Source organism: Chaetodon trifascialis, chromosome 8 (genome assembly GCF_039877785.1).
Source record: "Chaetodon trifascialis isolate fChaTrf1 chromosome 8, fChaTrf1.hap1, whole genome shotgun sequence".
In the NCBI taxonomy this organism is placed as follows: Eukaryota; Metazoa; Chordata; class Actinopteri; order Chaetodontiformes; family Chaetodontidae; genus Chaetodon; species Chaetodon trifascialis.
In genome coordinates, this window is record NC_092063.1 from 19,753,660 (window position 1) to 19,772,320 (window position 18,661).

General features: G+C 43.7%; 1 protein-coding gene across 4 annotated transcripts in view; it reads left to right on the forward strand.

The window, feature by feature from the left end:
• The window catches only part of bsna (bassoon presynaptic cytomatrix protein a), a 155,517-nt gene that overhangs the window by 127,869 nt on the left and 8,987 nt on the right, over positions 1-18,661 (forward strand). For 3 of the 4 annotated variants that reach the window (XM_070968426.1, XM_070968427.1, XM_070968428.1), the window contains 9 exons: positions 102-358; positions 1,037-1,973; positions 4,829-7,337; positions 8,227-8,727; positions 11,518-11,852; positions 14,721-14,814; positions 15,943-16,074; positions 16,405-16,460; positions 18,055-18,208. In XM_070968426.1, coding sequence (XP_070824527.1) covers positions 102-358; positions 1,037-1,973; positions 4,829-7,337; positions 8,227-8,727; positions 11,518-11,852; positions 14,721-14,814; positions 15,943-16,074; positions 16,405-16,445 — 4,806 coding nt within the window. In that variant the 3' untranslated portion in view covers positions 16,446-16,460; positions 18,055-18,208. The remainder of the gene's footprint in view (positions 1-101; positions 359-1,036; positions 1,974-4,828; positions 7,338-8,226; positions 8,728-11,517; positions 11,853-14,720; positions 14,815-15,942; positions 16,075-16,404; positions 16,461-18,054; positions 18,209-18,661) is intronic. The other variant, XM_070968430.1, reaches the window with a different exon arrangement.

Consider the following 18,661-nt stretch of genomic DNA (forward strand, 5'->3'; position numbering starts at 1 on the left):
GGTGTAACAGCAAAGCCTTTTCAGTCTCAGCTGAATCAAGGGTGGGTGAGGGGGTAAAACTATCAACAAACAACCTTAAAATAATAACCTCTTTCCTTCAGATGGATGTGAACGGACAGCCCTTGTACCCCTACATTGACTCTCAGATGGGCTCCCGTTCCCTCCCCAACTCTTCATCAGAGATGTGTCTGAGGACCCAGGAGGAGCACATGGAGACCAGGACCAACATGAGGAAACACAGTTCAATGACCAGGCTGAGCAGAGACAGCTTGGACAGTGATGGTGTGGTGTTTTATAGCTCCCCCCGCAGGATCGTGGACAGCTGCGTGCAGACAGATGATGAAGACGGGGAGGAGAGGTAGAAATGTGTGCGTGCGTGCGTGCGTGCGTGCGTGCGTGCGTGCGTGCGTCTGTCAGTGGGTGGAGTGGGTGAGTGGACAGATACATAGGTGTGTGTGTTTTGTGTGTGTGTGTGTGTGTGTGTGTGTGTGTGTGTGTGTGTGTGTGTGTGTGTGTGTGTGTGTGTGTTTATTAGACAAGGATTCCTTTGATAGCCTTCTGATTTACCTCACATCTTTCTGCAATTAAAAACAAGACACAAGCAGAGACGTAGATGCAGGCTTTATGAATAATTCATAAATATTTCACAGAGAATAAAGATGTCACATTTCTGAGAGTGAAATCATTGTGTAACAAAAAAGGTGACACTATATTCAGTATTCATAAATGTTCAGCCTCAGACTTGTCAGATGGTATTAGCACTGTATTACAGAGCTTGCAAATTCTATTTTATGTTCTCGTGTATATATATGCACATATATATGGGGTTATACCATAACTCTAAAAAACACTAAAAACACACAAAAAAAATTGATAAAATAAAAAATCGCATTCTCAGTTAACAGTCTTAATTAATGTTGTTCTTATTGGTACTGGCAGGTACCAAAAAAACATTTCATTTGTACACACTAAAAAAAAAATCAAAATGTTTACACATCATTGTGGTTTCTTTTCCTCTTCTTCTCTTCATCATCAGGTACATGATGCGTCATCGCACCAGAAGACGTGGTCGCAGTGTTGACTGCTCTGTCCAGACAGATGATGACGAGGACAAGGCTGAGATAGAGCAGCCAGTCCGCCGAAGACGTTCCCGTTTCTCCCGGCACTCTGAGTCCAGTGCCACGGGCAGCAGCACTGCCGCCACAACCACCGCAGCCACAGACACCAAAACCGACACTTCGAAGATGGTATCCTCCAGTATCGCCATCCAGACCATCAGGGAAATGTCTTGCCAGACAGAGGTGGAGCATCTAGGAAGAGTCTCCCCAGCAATCCATGTAACTGTACCAGACCCAAATAAAGTAGAGATTGTGCACTACATCTCTGGACCTGAGCGGACCAAAAAAGGACAGTCTCTCGCATGCCAGACTGACCCGGAAGCCCAGTCACAGGGTGTTGTAGCTCCCCAGCTCAGTGTACCAACCACGGTCAGTCCATATTCTTCCTCTACCAGCACCGGAACACAACAATCCGGCTCTGTTGACCTTCTGACCCAGCAGCGCCAGCAGCAGCATATTGCAGCAAATGCAGCCAAGTTTGAGCGACGACGCCCCGACCCACTCGACATCAACTACCAGCCTCACAACCACCTGCACAACGAGTCCATTTCCAGCATCATCCGGCAGCAGCAGACAGCCCCCAAATCCCCACAAGTCCTCTACTCTCCTGTCTCCCCAGTGTCCCCTCACCGCCTGCTGGAGACTTCTCTTTCCAGTGAGAGGCTAAACAAGGCCCATGTAACACCTCAGCAGAAGTCCTACACAGCTGAGTCCCCCCAGCGACACCCCTCTGTGCCCAGGCCCATCAAGAGCACCCAGAGGTCTATGTCAGACCCCAAGCCCCTCAGCCCCACCACGGACGAACACACCAAGGCCAGACTGTCCCTCTATCAGCAACAAGCACTCCAGAGCCAGGTAAAGTGACTCAAACCATGCTGACACACGCATTAACACACACTGGAAGAAATGTAAATATAGAAATATAGAGAATTTAGCAGTTCAATTTTGCCACTGATCACCACTGATATTGAGCTCATTTTGGCAGTATGTCCATACTGTATCCTGGCTAATGCCACATCCCCAGAGAGGTAACTCACTGACAGGGCTTCCTGTAGTAACCCATGTGACAAAATATGATCAACATCAACAACATACATTTGATAAATCAACATAGAAAGATCATCAACAGAATAAGAAAGTTTCTTATATAACATTTTAAAACCTCAAACAGAGCCCCAGCAAAATCTCTCACCATTAGTGTCTGCACTAGTCAATAGTTTGACTCACTTTTATGTTGTTCAGTGGCGTCAAAGCCTGCCAAAGGCATTAAAACTGGATTGGCTAACTTTGACTGAAACACTTTGCCCCTGTTTTTATTTCGAGTGCTATGAAAGTTTCATGTAAATGCTATGATGACTAATTCCCTTTGTTGTGGATTTTTCAGGTGTTACTATTGTTTTGTTTTCTATGTCCTTTGGGAGAAACAAAAGTTATTTTCTATCATGAAAGTGAAATGCAAAGTGTTTCATGAGGTATTGTGGGCCTTTATTATAGAAACCTCTGCTGAAGGAGTAAATCAGTTTGATTACTAAACAAGGTAGCTTACTTTATTAATTATATTTGTTTAACTGTGATTTGGGCATTTATAAATTCTTACTATGTAGTGTGGCACAAGGGACAAAACCATCATAATTCTGTGAATTATTCAGAAGTTGAATGTCATCATACTTACAATGCCCTGGCAATAACAAAATAAAGCATGTCTGGTTTGCCCTTATTACATGGCAGGTGGCAAACTGCTCTCATAATGAACATATTTTGGATTGAAAGGCCAATTAATAAAGATCATGTCAATATCTAGAGAAATGAATACATAACAATAATCTTGGTTTTTAGAGGACTTTTCAAAACCGAAGTTACAAAGAGCTTCACAAAAGGCAGAAAAATAAAGTCAACAAATTATGAATAAAATAAAATATAAAATGTAGTCAATGGGAAAAAAAATTCCAGTAATATAAAAGTAATAAACTAAAATTCAAGAGACATTCAAGTTAAATCAAGTTTTCAGAAATTTGGGTCAAATGTCTGATGAAAGTGTGTGTTTTAAGATTTCAAAGAAGATACTCAGCCAGCACGACTTCCTCAGGCAGATTGTTCGAGAGCAGGTGGGCCCTGACTGCATCCAATGTTAGCGCCGCAAAAGACACTTTCACAATTAATCAGATTTTTCAAAGACTCTGTGTTTGCTAACTGCTGAGTGAAAGCGTATGTAAGCCTCCAGTGCTGATATAAGATGTAACACGCATTCGATTTGAGTCACCTGATTAAAGTGCCCTCCAATTATTCAGGAGTAATCCACCTCCACGTCCCTGGCTGTTGCATTGTCACATCACTGCCATTCACAATGCCAAGTGTCTGCAGCACTCTGCAAGATAACCGAAACAAAGCAGGCGTGCCTGTGAAATGATTAAAGGGACTTTTTAATTTACGTCTTTAGAACAGTCCATCTTCCCCATCGATATTGAGTCACAGTAGTTATTATGTAAATGTTGTGATGAACAACCTGTTTGTTATGTATAGATTTTTTGCACTGTGCAGTATTTTCTCTTCATGTTTTGAGGCATTGAGAGTATGTTCACTGCCCACATGCTCAGATTATATGATTAACTCCCTACAGGGATTTTTTTTTTTACACGATACACAGTGTGATCTATTTACAAATTCAAAAATGCAGTCAACATGTTTGGTAGGGGAAGCAAAGACACAGTTTTTACACATATTTAAACGCCATGTCATTCATGATACTGATTAGCCACTAGAAAACACTGACTCATCTGAGCAAGATACAATTGCTTGAAGAATAGTCAGCCCACTCATATTCAGTATTTTATTAGTTCCATATTGTGTTAAAATAGACAGCTAAAATCATAATCAGACCGAGACACAACGAGACACTGCAGTAAACATAGTCTTAAAAAATGATTGGTCTAATCATTCCCTTGCATCTGTCTGTTTCCAAGACAATATTTCTTTGATGATTGATTGGTTAACAGAGCGCTGCACCACCTTTGCCACTAACTGGAATGTTTTTATATGTCCTCTAACACAAGCTCCACTCTTGTTTCCTGTTGTCCTTGTCTTTGTGTCTACATGTGTCTCCTTTGTCTCCCTTGTATATCCCTGTCGTTGTGTCCTCCCTTGTTTCTTCTGTTCTTTGACCCTTTTCTCTTTTTGAGTTTTCCTCCCTCCTCTTCCTCCTGCTCTATTCATCTCTTGTGCACTCTGTATGTCCTCCCACCTCCTTCAACTTTCTCCCCCCACTTCCCCTCTCTATGAATCGCCCTCTACCACCACTCCTTTCTTTTCTCCCCCTTTCCACTTTTCTCATTTTATTTTCTCACCTGTTCCCTCTTCCCTCACCCCATCATCATTCCTCTCTACACTACTTTCTCTGTCTTCCTTCTCTGTCTTCCCCATTCTTCTTTACTTTTTCTGTCTTCATCCTTCACACTCTTGAATCCTGTCTCTTTCCATATTCATCTGCCTCCTCTGTCTTGTTCCCTCTCATGTTCCTGTCCATCACATTCACATCCGGTTAACCATCTCCCATCCCTCTCCATTTAACTTGCTCATTGTCATATCCCATTGATCACTCTCCTCACTCCAACATTCTTCTGATTTACCTCTCCATTCCCTGTCTTTCCATGCGTCTTTGTCTCCCCATATTGTTCTGCTCTTCCATCCCTCCCTTCCTCTCTCTCTCTCTCCAGCTGGCAGCCCTACAGCAGAGCTCACTGCTTCGTAAGGTCAAGCGAACCCTGCCCAGCCCTCCTCCGGACGAGACTACTGCTTCAGCTCACCTGCCCATGATGACACCTGCCCTCCAACAGGTCTACCTGCCTTCCGTGCCCAGCCTCAAGCCCAGCTCCAGGTCTGGTCTGGCTGCCAAAGCCAGCCTCCTCAAAGACCTCACCCACGAGTTGAAGGCTGTGGAACAAGAATCAACCAAGCTGAGAAAGCAGCAAGCTGAACTGGAGGAGGAAGAGAAAGAGATTGATGCCAAACTGAGATACTTAGAGCTGGGAATCCATCAAAGGAAAGAGACACTGGTCAAGGAGAGGGAGAGGAGGGATATTGCCTACCTGAGGTGTATGGGGGACACTAGGGACTATATGTCTGATAGTGAGTTGAATAACCTACGTTTAGCAGCTGCAGCTGCATCACATGAGACCAATGGGCTACTGTCAACAAGGCCAAGCACTGCCCCTCTCAGCCAGTTTACCAGCGATCTCAATACAGCAGCCCAGTACCCACCTACTTCGTCCTTCCTCTCATGTCAGTACCCCCAGAGCCAACCAGCAGCACCAACCCAGCAATCAAGTCTGCCATACCAGTCTTCGACATTCAACCAGCCTCCCTATCCAACAGTGTCTCAGTCCCAGGCACTGCCGCAACCCACACCCCTCCAGAGCCATGTCCCCCCTCCTGGACCTTCTTACCAGTCCCAAACCTCCTATCCTTCCCACTCCTACCCCCAAACTCAGCCCCCATACCCCCAGACAGACATGGGGTTACCAGCTGCACCTCAGCCTCAGCCTCAGCCAGGGCATACAGGTTTTGGGCCTGCACCTCCCGGTCAGCCCCCATACCCCACCCACAGCTCACCCTATCCCAGCGCTGTGTCCTCCTACCCCAGCCAGACCACCCCATACCCTGGGCAGCCCCAAGCTGATATCCTGACAGTCCACCCAGGAAGACCAAGGCAGACTTCTCTAGCCGATCTGGAGCACAAGATGCCCACCAACTATGAGACAATTAGCAACCCCACAGTGGTGGTCACAACCACAGCCCAGGATGCTACCTATTCAAGTGCAGCCCCCTCTTATGGCCAGTACACTGGGTCGACAACCATGGCCAGCTCCTATGGGCCCTATGGCTCAGCACCAGTGTCCAGCAGCTACGGTGGGTACTCTGCCATGCCACCCAGCACTTATGGCCAGTATACTTCAACCTCAGCTAGTTCATATGGCCAGTACACTACAACAACAGCTAATACTTATGGCTACACCACCACCACAGCCAGCTCTTATGGACAGTACACTTCTACAGTTTCCAATGCCTATGGGCACTCTGTAGACAGTCCCTCCACCTACAGCACTGCAGATGGGATGTATGGGGCTCCTGGTTTAGAACAAAACATCCCTAGAAACTACATGATGATTGACGATGTAAGCGAGCTGACGGCAAAAGACGGGCTGGGCACGACGACAGGGGACATGATGCATCATGGCGGCAGTGGGCGTTATCCGGGCGACATCCACGGCCACAGCACCATTGGCAGCACGACGCGTGGGGGAACTGGCAGCTCCTCGTACGGCAGGGCACCTGAAGAGGAAGCAGCGATGCAGGAAGAGCTGTACGACCACCACGGCAGGGGTAAGAGCAGCTACAGGCACGGACCTCTAGGGGGCAGCAGCAGCAGCGTGAGCGCTAGCATGGGTGGGGGATCCCCCTATTACTATGACTACGACTACAAACATGGCAGCATCCGCTCCGGGGTACAGAAACCTTCATCATCCTCCAGAAGCCTTCTGGCTCCTGCTGTCATGTCCTCCAAACGCAGCAAGCACAGGAAACTGGGGAGTATGGAGCAAAAAATCTCCAAGTTTTCCCCCATTGAGGAGGCTCGGGATGTGGAGGCAGACCTGGCCTCCTATTCCTCAGCAACAGGTGGGGCATACCCCTCCTCTCACATTCGAGGGCGCCAGCTGATCGAGGATTACGGCTTTAAGAGGAGTGCTTACGATGCCAGCACTGGCACTACCACTCACAGTAGTCGATACTACGGTTCAGCAGTGGAGGAGGATGATCGGATTTATTACACCTCCACTGGCCGCTCCCGTTCCACTGGCTACGGCATGGACAAGATCTCAGCCAGGGACTACCCTGGGTATCGCAGCCGATCCTATGAGAGGGATGACCGCTCCTACCGATCTGGCTACACCCGGGGGCGCCACCCAACCCGGCAGTACTCTGAAGAGGAGAGCCCGCTCAGTCCCCTGGGGAGGTTCATGGGTTCTGGACGATCATCAAGCTTAGGTCCCGATCCATACGACAGTCGCAGCAATAGATATCATTACTATTATGGCCAGTATGGTTCCAGCCACTCGCTACCAGATGTACAAGACCACATACGGGACCTTCCCCGGACACATGTCTACAAATCGGATGATACATACATTATAGACGATTATCATTGCGCTGTGTCAGACAGCGAAGGTAATTGTGGGAGCTGAATGCCCACACAGTCTCACTACCTAATACTGCCCCCACCGTTTATCTAAACGTCCCCCACCCACCCAGAGGCTAGGCTTAGCAAAGAAAAGAAAGAAAGACAGAGATAGCCGTTGCATGCTAGTGTTTTCTTCTTCCTGAGAGTCACTTGGAGCTCTCTTATCAGTGGACTGCTGTCTGTCTGTCTGCCTGCCTGTCCGTCCTTCCGCCTGTTCGTCCAGTCGTCTGTCTGTCCAATACTCGCATGGTTCTTCGGCGTGGTCGTTTTCTTCGTTCACTACACTCTGATTCACTTGAAAGGTCTTCTTTGCACGACACAGAAACAGTGTTTTTCTTTACAAGGATTTATCTTTGATTATGTATTTGGCATTGACGATTTGTGCTTTGATTTATGAATTCTTTGTCTACACTGCAAAACAGTCCCTCACAGTCTCTTCTTTATTTAAACCATATCTTTAAAAAAAAGGGCCAGTATTACTGTCTCTATAAAACAAAGGACATTCAGATGCTTTTTCCAAGGCAGTTGTTTCAATTATATTTGTGTAGCATAAATTTTCTTCCATGTCATTGGCTTTAAATTTGAAGGTGAAACATTTGAGCACAAAAACAGCTGCCAAAGCAGACAGTTTGCAGTGTCTGCAGTGTTTTATCCTGTTTATATTGTCTTGTAATGTGTGAATGCAATGTGAAGTGTATTCTGCATGGATGTAAAACTTTTATTTTTATTTTCTGCCTTTTTTCTGTCTTCTCCCTTCTATTTTTTTCTTTTGCATGCGGTTGGTCTTCTTCTTCCTGCCTCCTTCCTTCTCAGCCTGCATGCCGCTGTCTCCAAACGACATGGAGATTGACTGTGATCTGCTCTCGGTTTCCAAAGCCTACCATCTGGGCCAAGAAGAAACTGACTGGTTTGAGAAGCCACGCTCCAGTTCTCGACACTACGGCAGCAGCCACTCATCAGGGAGGAGTCGGCACAATGTCAAACACACCTACCATGATTACGATGAGCCTCCTGAGGAGGACCTGTGGCCCCAGGATGAGTACGGCCACGGAGGGAGACACTCTTCATCCCGTGACCACCGGCACCATGGCAGCTCCGGCCGACATTCGTCCTCGTCACGTCATTCGGATGAGCCAAGGTCCTCAAGGTCATCTAAGGGGCACCCCAAAGACCCATCAATGCGCCATGACCCTTCAGGACGATCCTCATCTTCAGGAAGGCGTGGCGACTCAAGATCTGGAGGGTACCACTCTTCAGACTACTCCCGGGATCCATCTGGGCACCACCACAGCCAGCGTTCCTCCAGACAGGGGGATCCACACCGCTCCTCACGCAGCAAGACCCAGCAGGCAGTGGACATGCAGGGCCAACCACCAGGTACATACAGGGCACCTTTACACCTGACACAGAAGAGCTTTATATCAACTGTCAACTGTAACAGCCTTACATTTCCACTTTCAGTGTAGACATTAACCTACATTAGTATCCCTTTGCCTTAGTTATTTTACTCAAGTAAAATAAAAGTAAAATTATTTTTTCAAGAATTGATTCAGATAAAAGTGAAAAGTGGGACAGTGAAAATGTGCTCTGGGTAAACGTTACTGTGTTACATTTAGAATTTTTGATTCATATTCATGTTGTCAAGTCAGTTATATTTTATTAACCTCAGGAGGAGTAAATAAAAAAAGGAGGGATTCGTCTTTCAGGACAGGCAAACATGCAGTAGTAAAACTACAGTATGGCCAATTGGAGTGTCATAATGACAGGCTGTAAACATATATAAAGAATATGGATCTGGGAGGACATCAAAACAGAGCTGAGCCGCAGTACTTCCTCTACACCATGGAAACCTGGAAAGAGGACAGAGTACTCAAGATGCAAAGCTCAAGTACACCGTCCACAGATGGAGAATGGAAACTAACACACAGAAGGAGAGCGAGACAATGACAACATGCACACAAGGGAGAGAGAAGGAGAGAGCAAAGCTTGGGCTCTAGTGCTTGTGGGACAACAAACAGAGGGTTACAGAGATGCAGAGGTTTTCAGAAAGTTTTGTCATTGGCAGGACAAACACAGACTATAAATACTAGTCTCAATAAAATAATTTAGATCGAGACTGACCTGCTGAAAGGATAATGGAAGGGCTACAAGGCCTGAACAAATCAAAGAATAAGCAAGTTAAGTTAAGGCTTAAAGATGAGTTTTAAGTTCGGATTTAAAGGTCTCAGCAGAGTCAGAATAATGTCAACAGAGAGGTTATTCCAGAGGAAGGGGGCACGATAGGAAAAGGCCTTTAACCAGCTCACTTCTTTTTACCTCTGGGGACAGACAGGAGCTCTGTATACTGAGGGCAGAGAGCACAGGAGGAATACAAGGTTTAAGGAGTTTAGACAGGTATGAAGGGGAAAGACTATTTACAATGCAATTTCTTCAGAAGCACCCTAGAGTCTGATCTGACACGGATAGAGAGCCAATGAAAGAAAGCTAAAATTGGTGTCATGTGGTCAACCTTTCTTGTTAAAATTGTAGTTGCAGTATTCTGAACATTTTAAGACTTTTAATACTGGTACATGGCAGGTCTGACATTTGGATGAAACAGACATGAATTAGGTCTATGCATCAGCCAAGGGCAGAAAGGATCTAATTGAGTTATGCTGTGTAGGAGAAAAAAATGATGATTGGTGATTTCTTTTATGTGCTGATCAAAAGAGAGGGTCGGGTCAAATGTAACACAGAGAATCTTGGTGGTCAAACTTTGACTTTGACAGAGTAATTGTTATTTGATCAAACTGGTGTCTAAGACGAGTAGAGCTAATGACAGTCATATCAATTTACATTTAAGAGCAGAGCTAATTTAATATTCATTTTAGAATTTGTGAATGATTGTCCACTTTTACAGGCACGTACAGCTGAATAACATCAGTGTAGTAGTGAAAATTAAGTCCATGAAAGCATATCGTTTGGCCAAGAGGTAAAATGTAATGAGAGAAATGCAGAGGCCCCAGAACACAGCCCTGTTTTCAAAATCTAATGTTACTCATCAGTGAACTAATGCCCGGACAAATCTAGCCCGATGTTGAGACGATTTTGTTGTTTGGCCAACTAATCACCAGCGTCATGGCTGATCATGAACTGTGTACTCATGTAGTGTTACATGCTAAACAACCTGTCATGCAGCATCTGGAACGCTCAACAACACCCTGGTGAAAAAACCAGCATGCCAGAATTTTTTGCCTATTGAATTCGTTTTGAGTGTGACATCTCCCAGGACTTGTGCCTGACCAGTCATCCTGGGTAAATACGACTGTGAACCATATTGAATGAATGAAGTAACAATTTTATACATTTTTTATCCCGCAGACCTTAACTCAGTTTCCTAAACTATGGTATGCACTCAGATTATTACTGGAGCAATAATAAGATGAGATCCTTGGATAAGATCCCTGTGAATATCTTATTTAGGTCTGAGGCACAAACATTTAATATCCCCTGTTGTTCAGACTGAGTTTGATGCTCTTTTACAATCAACTGTCCCCTCAAGGATCAACAGTTTTTAATTAACTACATCAAGCAAAAGTTTTTGAAGGAAATGTTTTCTCCCCGGGCAGTGCAATGGCTGTGTGTTTAGCAGTATACTCATTAAATCGCTGGTTTGATCTTTGCTCACAAAATGTGTCGCAAGCCATCCTCTCTTTCATTCCTGCTTCACCTGTCAATTGCTATTGTGTACAATGTAATAAAAACTGTAATGTCATCATAATAATAAGAACACCAGATTGGAAAATAAATACTGCAGTTCCTTAATCAGCAGATTAGACTCTCCGAGAGAGACGCGTGAAGTAATCTGACTGGATAAATTGGACCTCATTTTCTGGAGCTCGTCAGTCAAAGTTGGTTTGTTCATATGAAACAAGTAACAGATGATACAAAGATCACAGATTTATTGACTGAATCCTTTTGGCACACATGATTGCTATGGGCTGTCAATCATTCCCTGCATTTTGACACCAAGTAATATTCTGCACGATTCACAGTGCTGCTGATATTCGATAGTATCTGCTGTAAAAGACTGAATTTTTGTGCTTTCTTTTTCTAGTTCTTCTGTTAAGATGAGACATTTTTGAAACAATGAGTGAAAACAATCCCACCCATCCTTCTTCCATCCAGGCTCCTCCAGATCTGGCAGTAGCTCTGCCCGTGCTCAGGGCCCTGCCGGTGGGTCTACGGGAACAGGTCGACAGAGTGGTCCAGGCCCCCAGACAGATGGGGCTCCAGGACAGAGGACCCAGCTTCAACAACAAGCCCAGACATCAGCGGCCAGGCCGGGACAGCCCGGTGCAACAGCGGTCACTGGCCCTCAGCAGCAGCCTGCAGCCCAGGGACAAGGTATGGGCATGGGCATGGGGCAGGGCCAAGCCAAGCAAGGGCAGATGGGACCAGCAGGTGGACCTATGGGCCAGGCCAGACAGACAGGTCCAGCAGGAACCACACCACCCGCCATGGTGAGTTCAAAGATTGTGGTTGCTCCCAGTTGATATGTTAAAGAAATGGTTTGATAATGAAACAAAGGATATGGTCATTTTTTCTGTTTGAACAAAAATTACAAAAAAATAAAAATGGTGGTATATCTGCTTTCATATCAGATTTACAATCATTTATTTTTTCCATCACTGCATGGTTGTGTGACTAATGTGATATTTTGAAACAGGAAAAGCACAGTATGTGCTGCATATGCCTCATCTGTTAGTGATGTTGTCTTTCAGAACTAATGCACCACAGATCACAGTCACATTTCTGTCACACATACCAGAGAGGGCTTTTTAAATGTAAGTTTTTTTCATGGAAACGTTACTTTGTGGCCTTGACCAAACAGTCTTATTTGTTTCCTGAGGTCACAAAAGAAGTATTTCATAATCATGACACAATTGCATTTTAATATTTCATCATCTTGATGTAACAGACCATCCTGATTAGAGATCCTTATCTCTCTCTCTAGACACCCTACTCTTACTAATTTAACATTTCCTAACACCCGTTTGTTAGCTTGTTCTTCCTTCTGCATCTGTCAGTCCATCACCTTACATTCAGTCACCTTTATTTCTCTTCCTTCATCGTCTGTTTCCTCCCAGTCATTTAACTTTTTTTTTGCACCAGCCCCACCTTTCCTCTTTCCTCCACTTTGACATTTTCCTAGTTTTCCAGTGTACCAGTCATCACTCTTTTGCTTCCCCTCATCCTCCCATGTCCCTCCATGCTCCCAGAGATAAGAGCTGGTCCATCTCGTCCCAGTTCAGATGGTTTATTTATATTCCACTGTGCCTCTGTTGGCAGGCCTTATCTAACGCTGTGATTAACACAGAGGCAGCTGATAACTGAATGTAGCTGATTCACTGTCTGCTAGACACTCAAGAAATTGGCACTCAAAATGTCTCACTGCAGAGTGTATTCTGCCCTGCATTTACTACATAATCATAAATCCATGTAAATCTATTTGTTATTGGAGTCTAGAAATCTGATTATGACGTTTAACATGAAAATTCAGATACAGCAGTTGAATGATTTGCTCCGAAATTCAATCTATCTCGAATAATTATATAAATGTGTTGCTAATGAAGTTCACAAAGCCACTGTCACCATGTCCATTATGAATGTCCCCAAATTATTTGTGATGCCCTTTCACTCCTGAGAGGCATTCGTTTTTTTTTATATTGCTTCGTTGTTGTACAATCAGCGAGAAAGCAAAGTGACATAATTCATATGGTCTGATATCAAATGATGCAGGAATTTCTCATGGAAATTATTCTGAAAGCTCTGCAGTGGAATAGCTCTGACAGGAAGCCATAAACAGCAAATAGAATTTGTCACGTGATTATTATTGAGTCTGAAAGCTCATTCACTTACATTCTTATGTTAGGTGCATTGTGTAATTAAAAGCATTGATTAAGCGGTTTTAAATAATGAAATGTTGTGTGCTGCATGGTGCATCATAATGTATCACCTCAGCTTTGCTGCTAAACTGGAGTCAGTGGGGGAACAACTAAAGAATATTATGTGATTATTTGGCATCAGCCCAGTGTCTGGCAAGCCAAGTCAACTTTATTCATGAGTGTTTTTAAACAGGAGCGACACAAAGCACTTTACAGAAAACAGAAGACACAAAGTAAGAACTTAAAAATTTGAGAGATCACAACAGAGCCAGAACCAGACATACTGTATTTCCTGTTACAGTGATGGATGTCAGAGAAGGTCTGGTCTGCATCTTTCTTGAAGCCTTTCTCTGCTCATGCAGCAGCAGCCGCTGTAATTTAGTCCTCAAATGTTGAGGGCAGAGCAACACAAAGCATTCAAACTGCCCACAGTGACTCAGCAGAACATTTCCAGAGTAGTCCACTTAGACAAAGAAATGCAGGGAAGAAAATGTGGGACATCTACAGTGGCAACATTTGCAAATGTTTACTGAAATCAATTATATGTTATTCATATGCCACCCTTCATTCAGGTTAGCGTGATTTAAACTGCTTGAAATCAAGTTTGATTGACATCAACATCAGAACTCAGCACAAAACTGAGGCTCACTCAGAGATTCATTCATCAAAGGATCAAGTTCGCTCATTTGGAGTTTATATTGCAACAATGGAGGCAATTGCAAACAAAGTTTTCGAGGAAACTTTCAAAAAGTAATAATAGTACATTGAAATTCCTGGTATGAAGATAATGGAGCAAGATCTTATATTTAATTTATTCAGCTCTCCTCAGGTCCTCTGGGATTCATCTGTACATAAATTGTGCTATTTATTCGCCAAATCACTTAACTGGGAATGTCTCAACTGTGTCGGTATGATCAGTGATAGCTCTCATTTTAAGTGAGAGCTGTAATCATCTAATGGCCTACTTTAACTAACTGGCTGAGAGCTGTCCAGACAATATATAAATGCATTGATTAAATATATATGCTAGGTTGCAATATTTTTACTCTAACATACAGTATTCTCTGCCTTCAATCTTAAAATGCTGAATGGACCTCCGAGCAGAGGTGGCTAACTTTCTCAACAGGAATCCTCAGACTGACACTTGGCTGTTCTGAAGATGTTGAAACCCATCATTCAGTCTGTCATCATTCATGTCATTCATCATAGCTGTCACAACAGAACATGGGGAGCAGCTCTCTCTATCACCCTCTGTTGCTGCCTCTCTTTCTTTTCTCTCCCTTTTGTTGCTGCCTCTCTTTATCTCTCTCTGTCTCACTCTCTCTTCCAGGTTTTGTTTGAGCAAATGGAGATAAATCTCACATTCCTCTCATTCCTGTCTTACTAAAGTCAGGAAGAGTCACTCCTGCTGTTTTCATCTTCTCCATGTCGCTTTCTCTGCAGGCCAAGATTGACACACCACCGGCAACAGCTATTGGAGCAAAGGCGGCGCCTGTCATGGCCACAAAAGCTGCCCAGCCCCCGCTCACGGGCATAGGTACAGTATAATAATCACACACACACAGACTCCCATCACTTCTGGCCAGCTGCTGCCCACTGTGTCTGTATTATGTAACTGGTGTGTGCTGTTTCATCTAATCTGAGATTAATCTGCAGATTATCCCACAGTGGGAGGGGTTTCATTTCAAGGCAGCAGATCAGGTTGAAGTCACTTCATAGTGAGTTAGTTAGCAAGAAAATTTCATATTAAGTATTTAAGTTCATTTGTTGAGTCAGTAGGCAGTCTGTAGGTGGGTGGGACAGTGTGAGGGTTATTCAATTTCTCTACGAAATACATTCATGTTTGTAAGTTTATGTTATAAATTCAGTGCTGATGCAGGAAGCAGATGGTCTTTTCTGCAGTCTGGTAGATATAGAGATCGATCTTGTGTTTTTTAATAATATATTGTACCAGGACAATGACCTCCCTAGACCTGAAACAATAAATATATTTGCTCATCAGGTCATAGGCAACAATTTGGGCTACTGATTAACTGTTTAAATATTCAGATTAGCAAAAATCCAATGACTGGTTCCAACTACTCACATTTGAGTATTTGCGAGTTTCTTCTCAATATTGTGAATACGTGTCTGTTTTAGAGCATCTGTTGGACAAAACAAGCAGCTTGAATATGTCAGTTCAGGAAATTGTTGTTTTTCACTATTTTCTGACATTTTATTTCAAGAGATTGTCTGATTAATTGGTGATGAAAATAAAAGGTAGCTGCAGCTATCTATCTTTACACAGCCATAGCCAAGAGTTTTTTAGTTTCTTAACCTTACTTTAACCATACTGTTAATCTCAAACTTTATTATCTGTCACTTGTTAAATGAAATATCTAACAATTGATAAGTACTTTTAGGAATAATCACTGAATCAGTACACTGGCAGGGCAGGAAAAAATCAACAGGGGCAATAGTGCCACTGAAGGAAGAGAAATGTTTTTGGAAAGTGCACTGAAAAGACAAGCACAACAGCACTTGAGCACTTGACACCAAAGACGTCATCATGGAATAAGAAAAAATATGTACACTGGCATATGCCACCTAATATTAGACCTGCACAGATACTGACTCCTCTTGTCCTCTGGTTGTCCTCACGTCTACTCTCTGTTTTTCTCTCCAGGCTCCAAGGCAGCTCCTAGGCCAGGAGGCATCGGTAGTGCAGCAGCAGGTCAGCCTGGCATGGAGGGAGACAGCGTGTTGTCCAAGATCCTGCCTGGAGGAGCCGCTGAGCAGGCTGGCAAACTGGGAGAAGGTATGGCAAAAAAGTCACTAAATAACAGCACCCTTTAAATGTAATGAAGGATATCAGTCATGTTGAAAAGGTATCAGCTATTACTATAGATCACCACCATACTGATAGTTTAGTAATTGTTGGTTAAAAACACTTTTCCAACTAGATAGTTACTTTATTGACCACTTGGCCAAGGGCTACAGGGGGATCTAGGCCTATGTTTAAAGTCACTGTTAACATTTCTTGTTTCAAAGTTAATCACACAAAACTACCAAGAGATGCAAAATGACCACAGAGAGATGCAAAACTACAGAACTATTTAACCTCTTTTTGTTGTCCACTTTCCTCCAGCTATCTCCGGCTTTGGCAAGAAGTTCACCTCTTTCTTCTGAGGTGCCAAGATTAAGGTGCGTCATTTCTTTCATGTCATTCTCCTGTGTACCTCAATAAGTCGTAAAGTCAAGAGCTGCAGAACACAGATCATTCATTAAAGGAGCACTGAAAACAGAGTGGGAACCTGGAAGGGGGTTTATTTTCTATTGGGACTTTGCCTCAGCTGAGTTTCTTAGATACAAAACAGTTTGAAAAGAGCAGTTCAACTTAATCCTTTGTCTTGTTTTTACCTGAGCTGACAATTATGTTAATTTCTTAGGAATGCCACATAGATTAATTAATTTATTTAGCTGGTAGAGCAAGTGCAATGACGTGTTAAATAAAAGTACAAAGTCATCAGCAGTAGTTTTGGTCAATGACTGGACAAAAAACTGGAAACAGTTCTTCTATTCTTCAGTGAGCAAGTGCATCTCAGCATTAGGTATAAAAATAGATCTGTGCGATGCTGCTGGTTCAAAGTCTACTGGGATATTGACAGATAGCTCCAGCATGTTGTGTGTTGACTCTTTTCGGCAACAGAGAGTGAGCAGCTTAAAGTGGTTTACTCAGAACAGGCAGTGTGTTCCCACAGCAGTGTGTCTGTGAATCTTTGTGTGTTTTCTTCTCTGTGTGTTTCTTATTCTTTGCTCCTGAAAATTTAACACTGACAATGACATCTTATTCCTGCTATGACACCCTGTCGGTATCAAACAGGGCGTGTGTTTACAGAGCAGGTTATCACTGCTGAACACAGAGCGCTGTGATGTAGTGGCGTCAAGTCGAAGGTTACACACACTGTATACACTACCACCACCAGAGCTGGACACATGGACTTGACTGCTTTGAGATGTGATTTATTTGAGAATGGACTTCCCAAAGACATGAAACCAAAAACACATTCCAAGTTTTGAGGTTTTAAAATCCCAGAACAATGAATAAGACAGTAAAAGATGGGCCTTGCATAGCCACACACAATTATTATTATTGGGCCTGTGCATTGAAAGGAGTTGGTCTGGGGGCGATGTAAATGGACAGCACTGAGAGAAGTGAATGATTTGCAGCTTGGCCTGCATTTATCAAGACTTCTCTCAATGGGGAACCCCACCCTGAATATGGAAATAACCTGCCTGCTGTACATTTAGAGGCACAGCAACAACACAGCTTTGATTGAGGAAGAAGAAGACGACATCCCATTATTAGTAACAACACAACATGGAGAGTTACAGGGGAAACTGCACACACCATGCTTAAGTGAAATTCTTTTCTCCGCTTTTAACCCATCCTGGCAAGTCCTTCCTATGCGGCAGACTAGGAGCGGTGGGCTGCCAGCCGACAGCGGCGCCCGGGGACCCAGTTCCTTTTGTCACCACTGGTCAGGTGGTGATCTTCTTGAATATTTTTAGTGGGGGTATTTTATGGAGGATACCCCAGGTGAACACGGGGAGAACATGCAAACTCCACACAGAAAGGCCCCTTTCCTTTCCTTTCCTTTCCTTTCCTTTCCTTTCCTTTCCTTTCCTTTCCTTTCCTTTCCTTTCCTTTCCTTTCCTTTCCTTTCCTTTCCGAAGCTTGTCTAACATGAAATTAAAATGAATTATAAACTAAGTGAATGTTTCCATGTGTTTGCAGGACTATGTAAATGTCAAATGAAGACGTCACGAGGCTTTGTACCAGAAAAACCTGTGAAGTTCCCCCAGCTTTTGATTTACTAAAAGAGAGACAAGAAAAAGAGGGGGGGGGGGGGGGGGGGGGGGGGGTGCAGAGAGGAGAGCTGAGCATACTGGTGAGTATATAAATTGTCATTTTACCTGCAATCCCTGTATATCTTAGGCTTAGTCCATACGTACTACAATACTTGTCAAAATGTAGCCATTGTTATCTCCTTTGTTTATTAAGGCAAAGGTGGGTCAGACCTTCACCATGGTAGGACTGGACCTCCAGTTACAGATTAACTATCTGTAATAGTTTTTTTCTGGCTTCTGCTTGGCCAACGTGGCTTTAAGGTTAAGGTTATATTGCTGCCTTTTGTTTGGTATGCTGTTGACATCACTTCACTTTGCATTTTTATATGGACAGAGAGTTTTTTAAATAGTGCTTGAATGTGCAGGATTTGTTTTGAGAACAAGGAGGAAAACCCCTGTTTTAAGAAATGCCTGCACACATGTGGACTTGTGATTAGTTGGTATTTTTATTTTCTGCCACAGTTTCCAGCCAGGAACTCTGGCTGGCCAACACT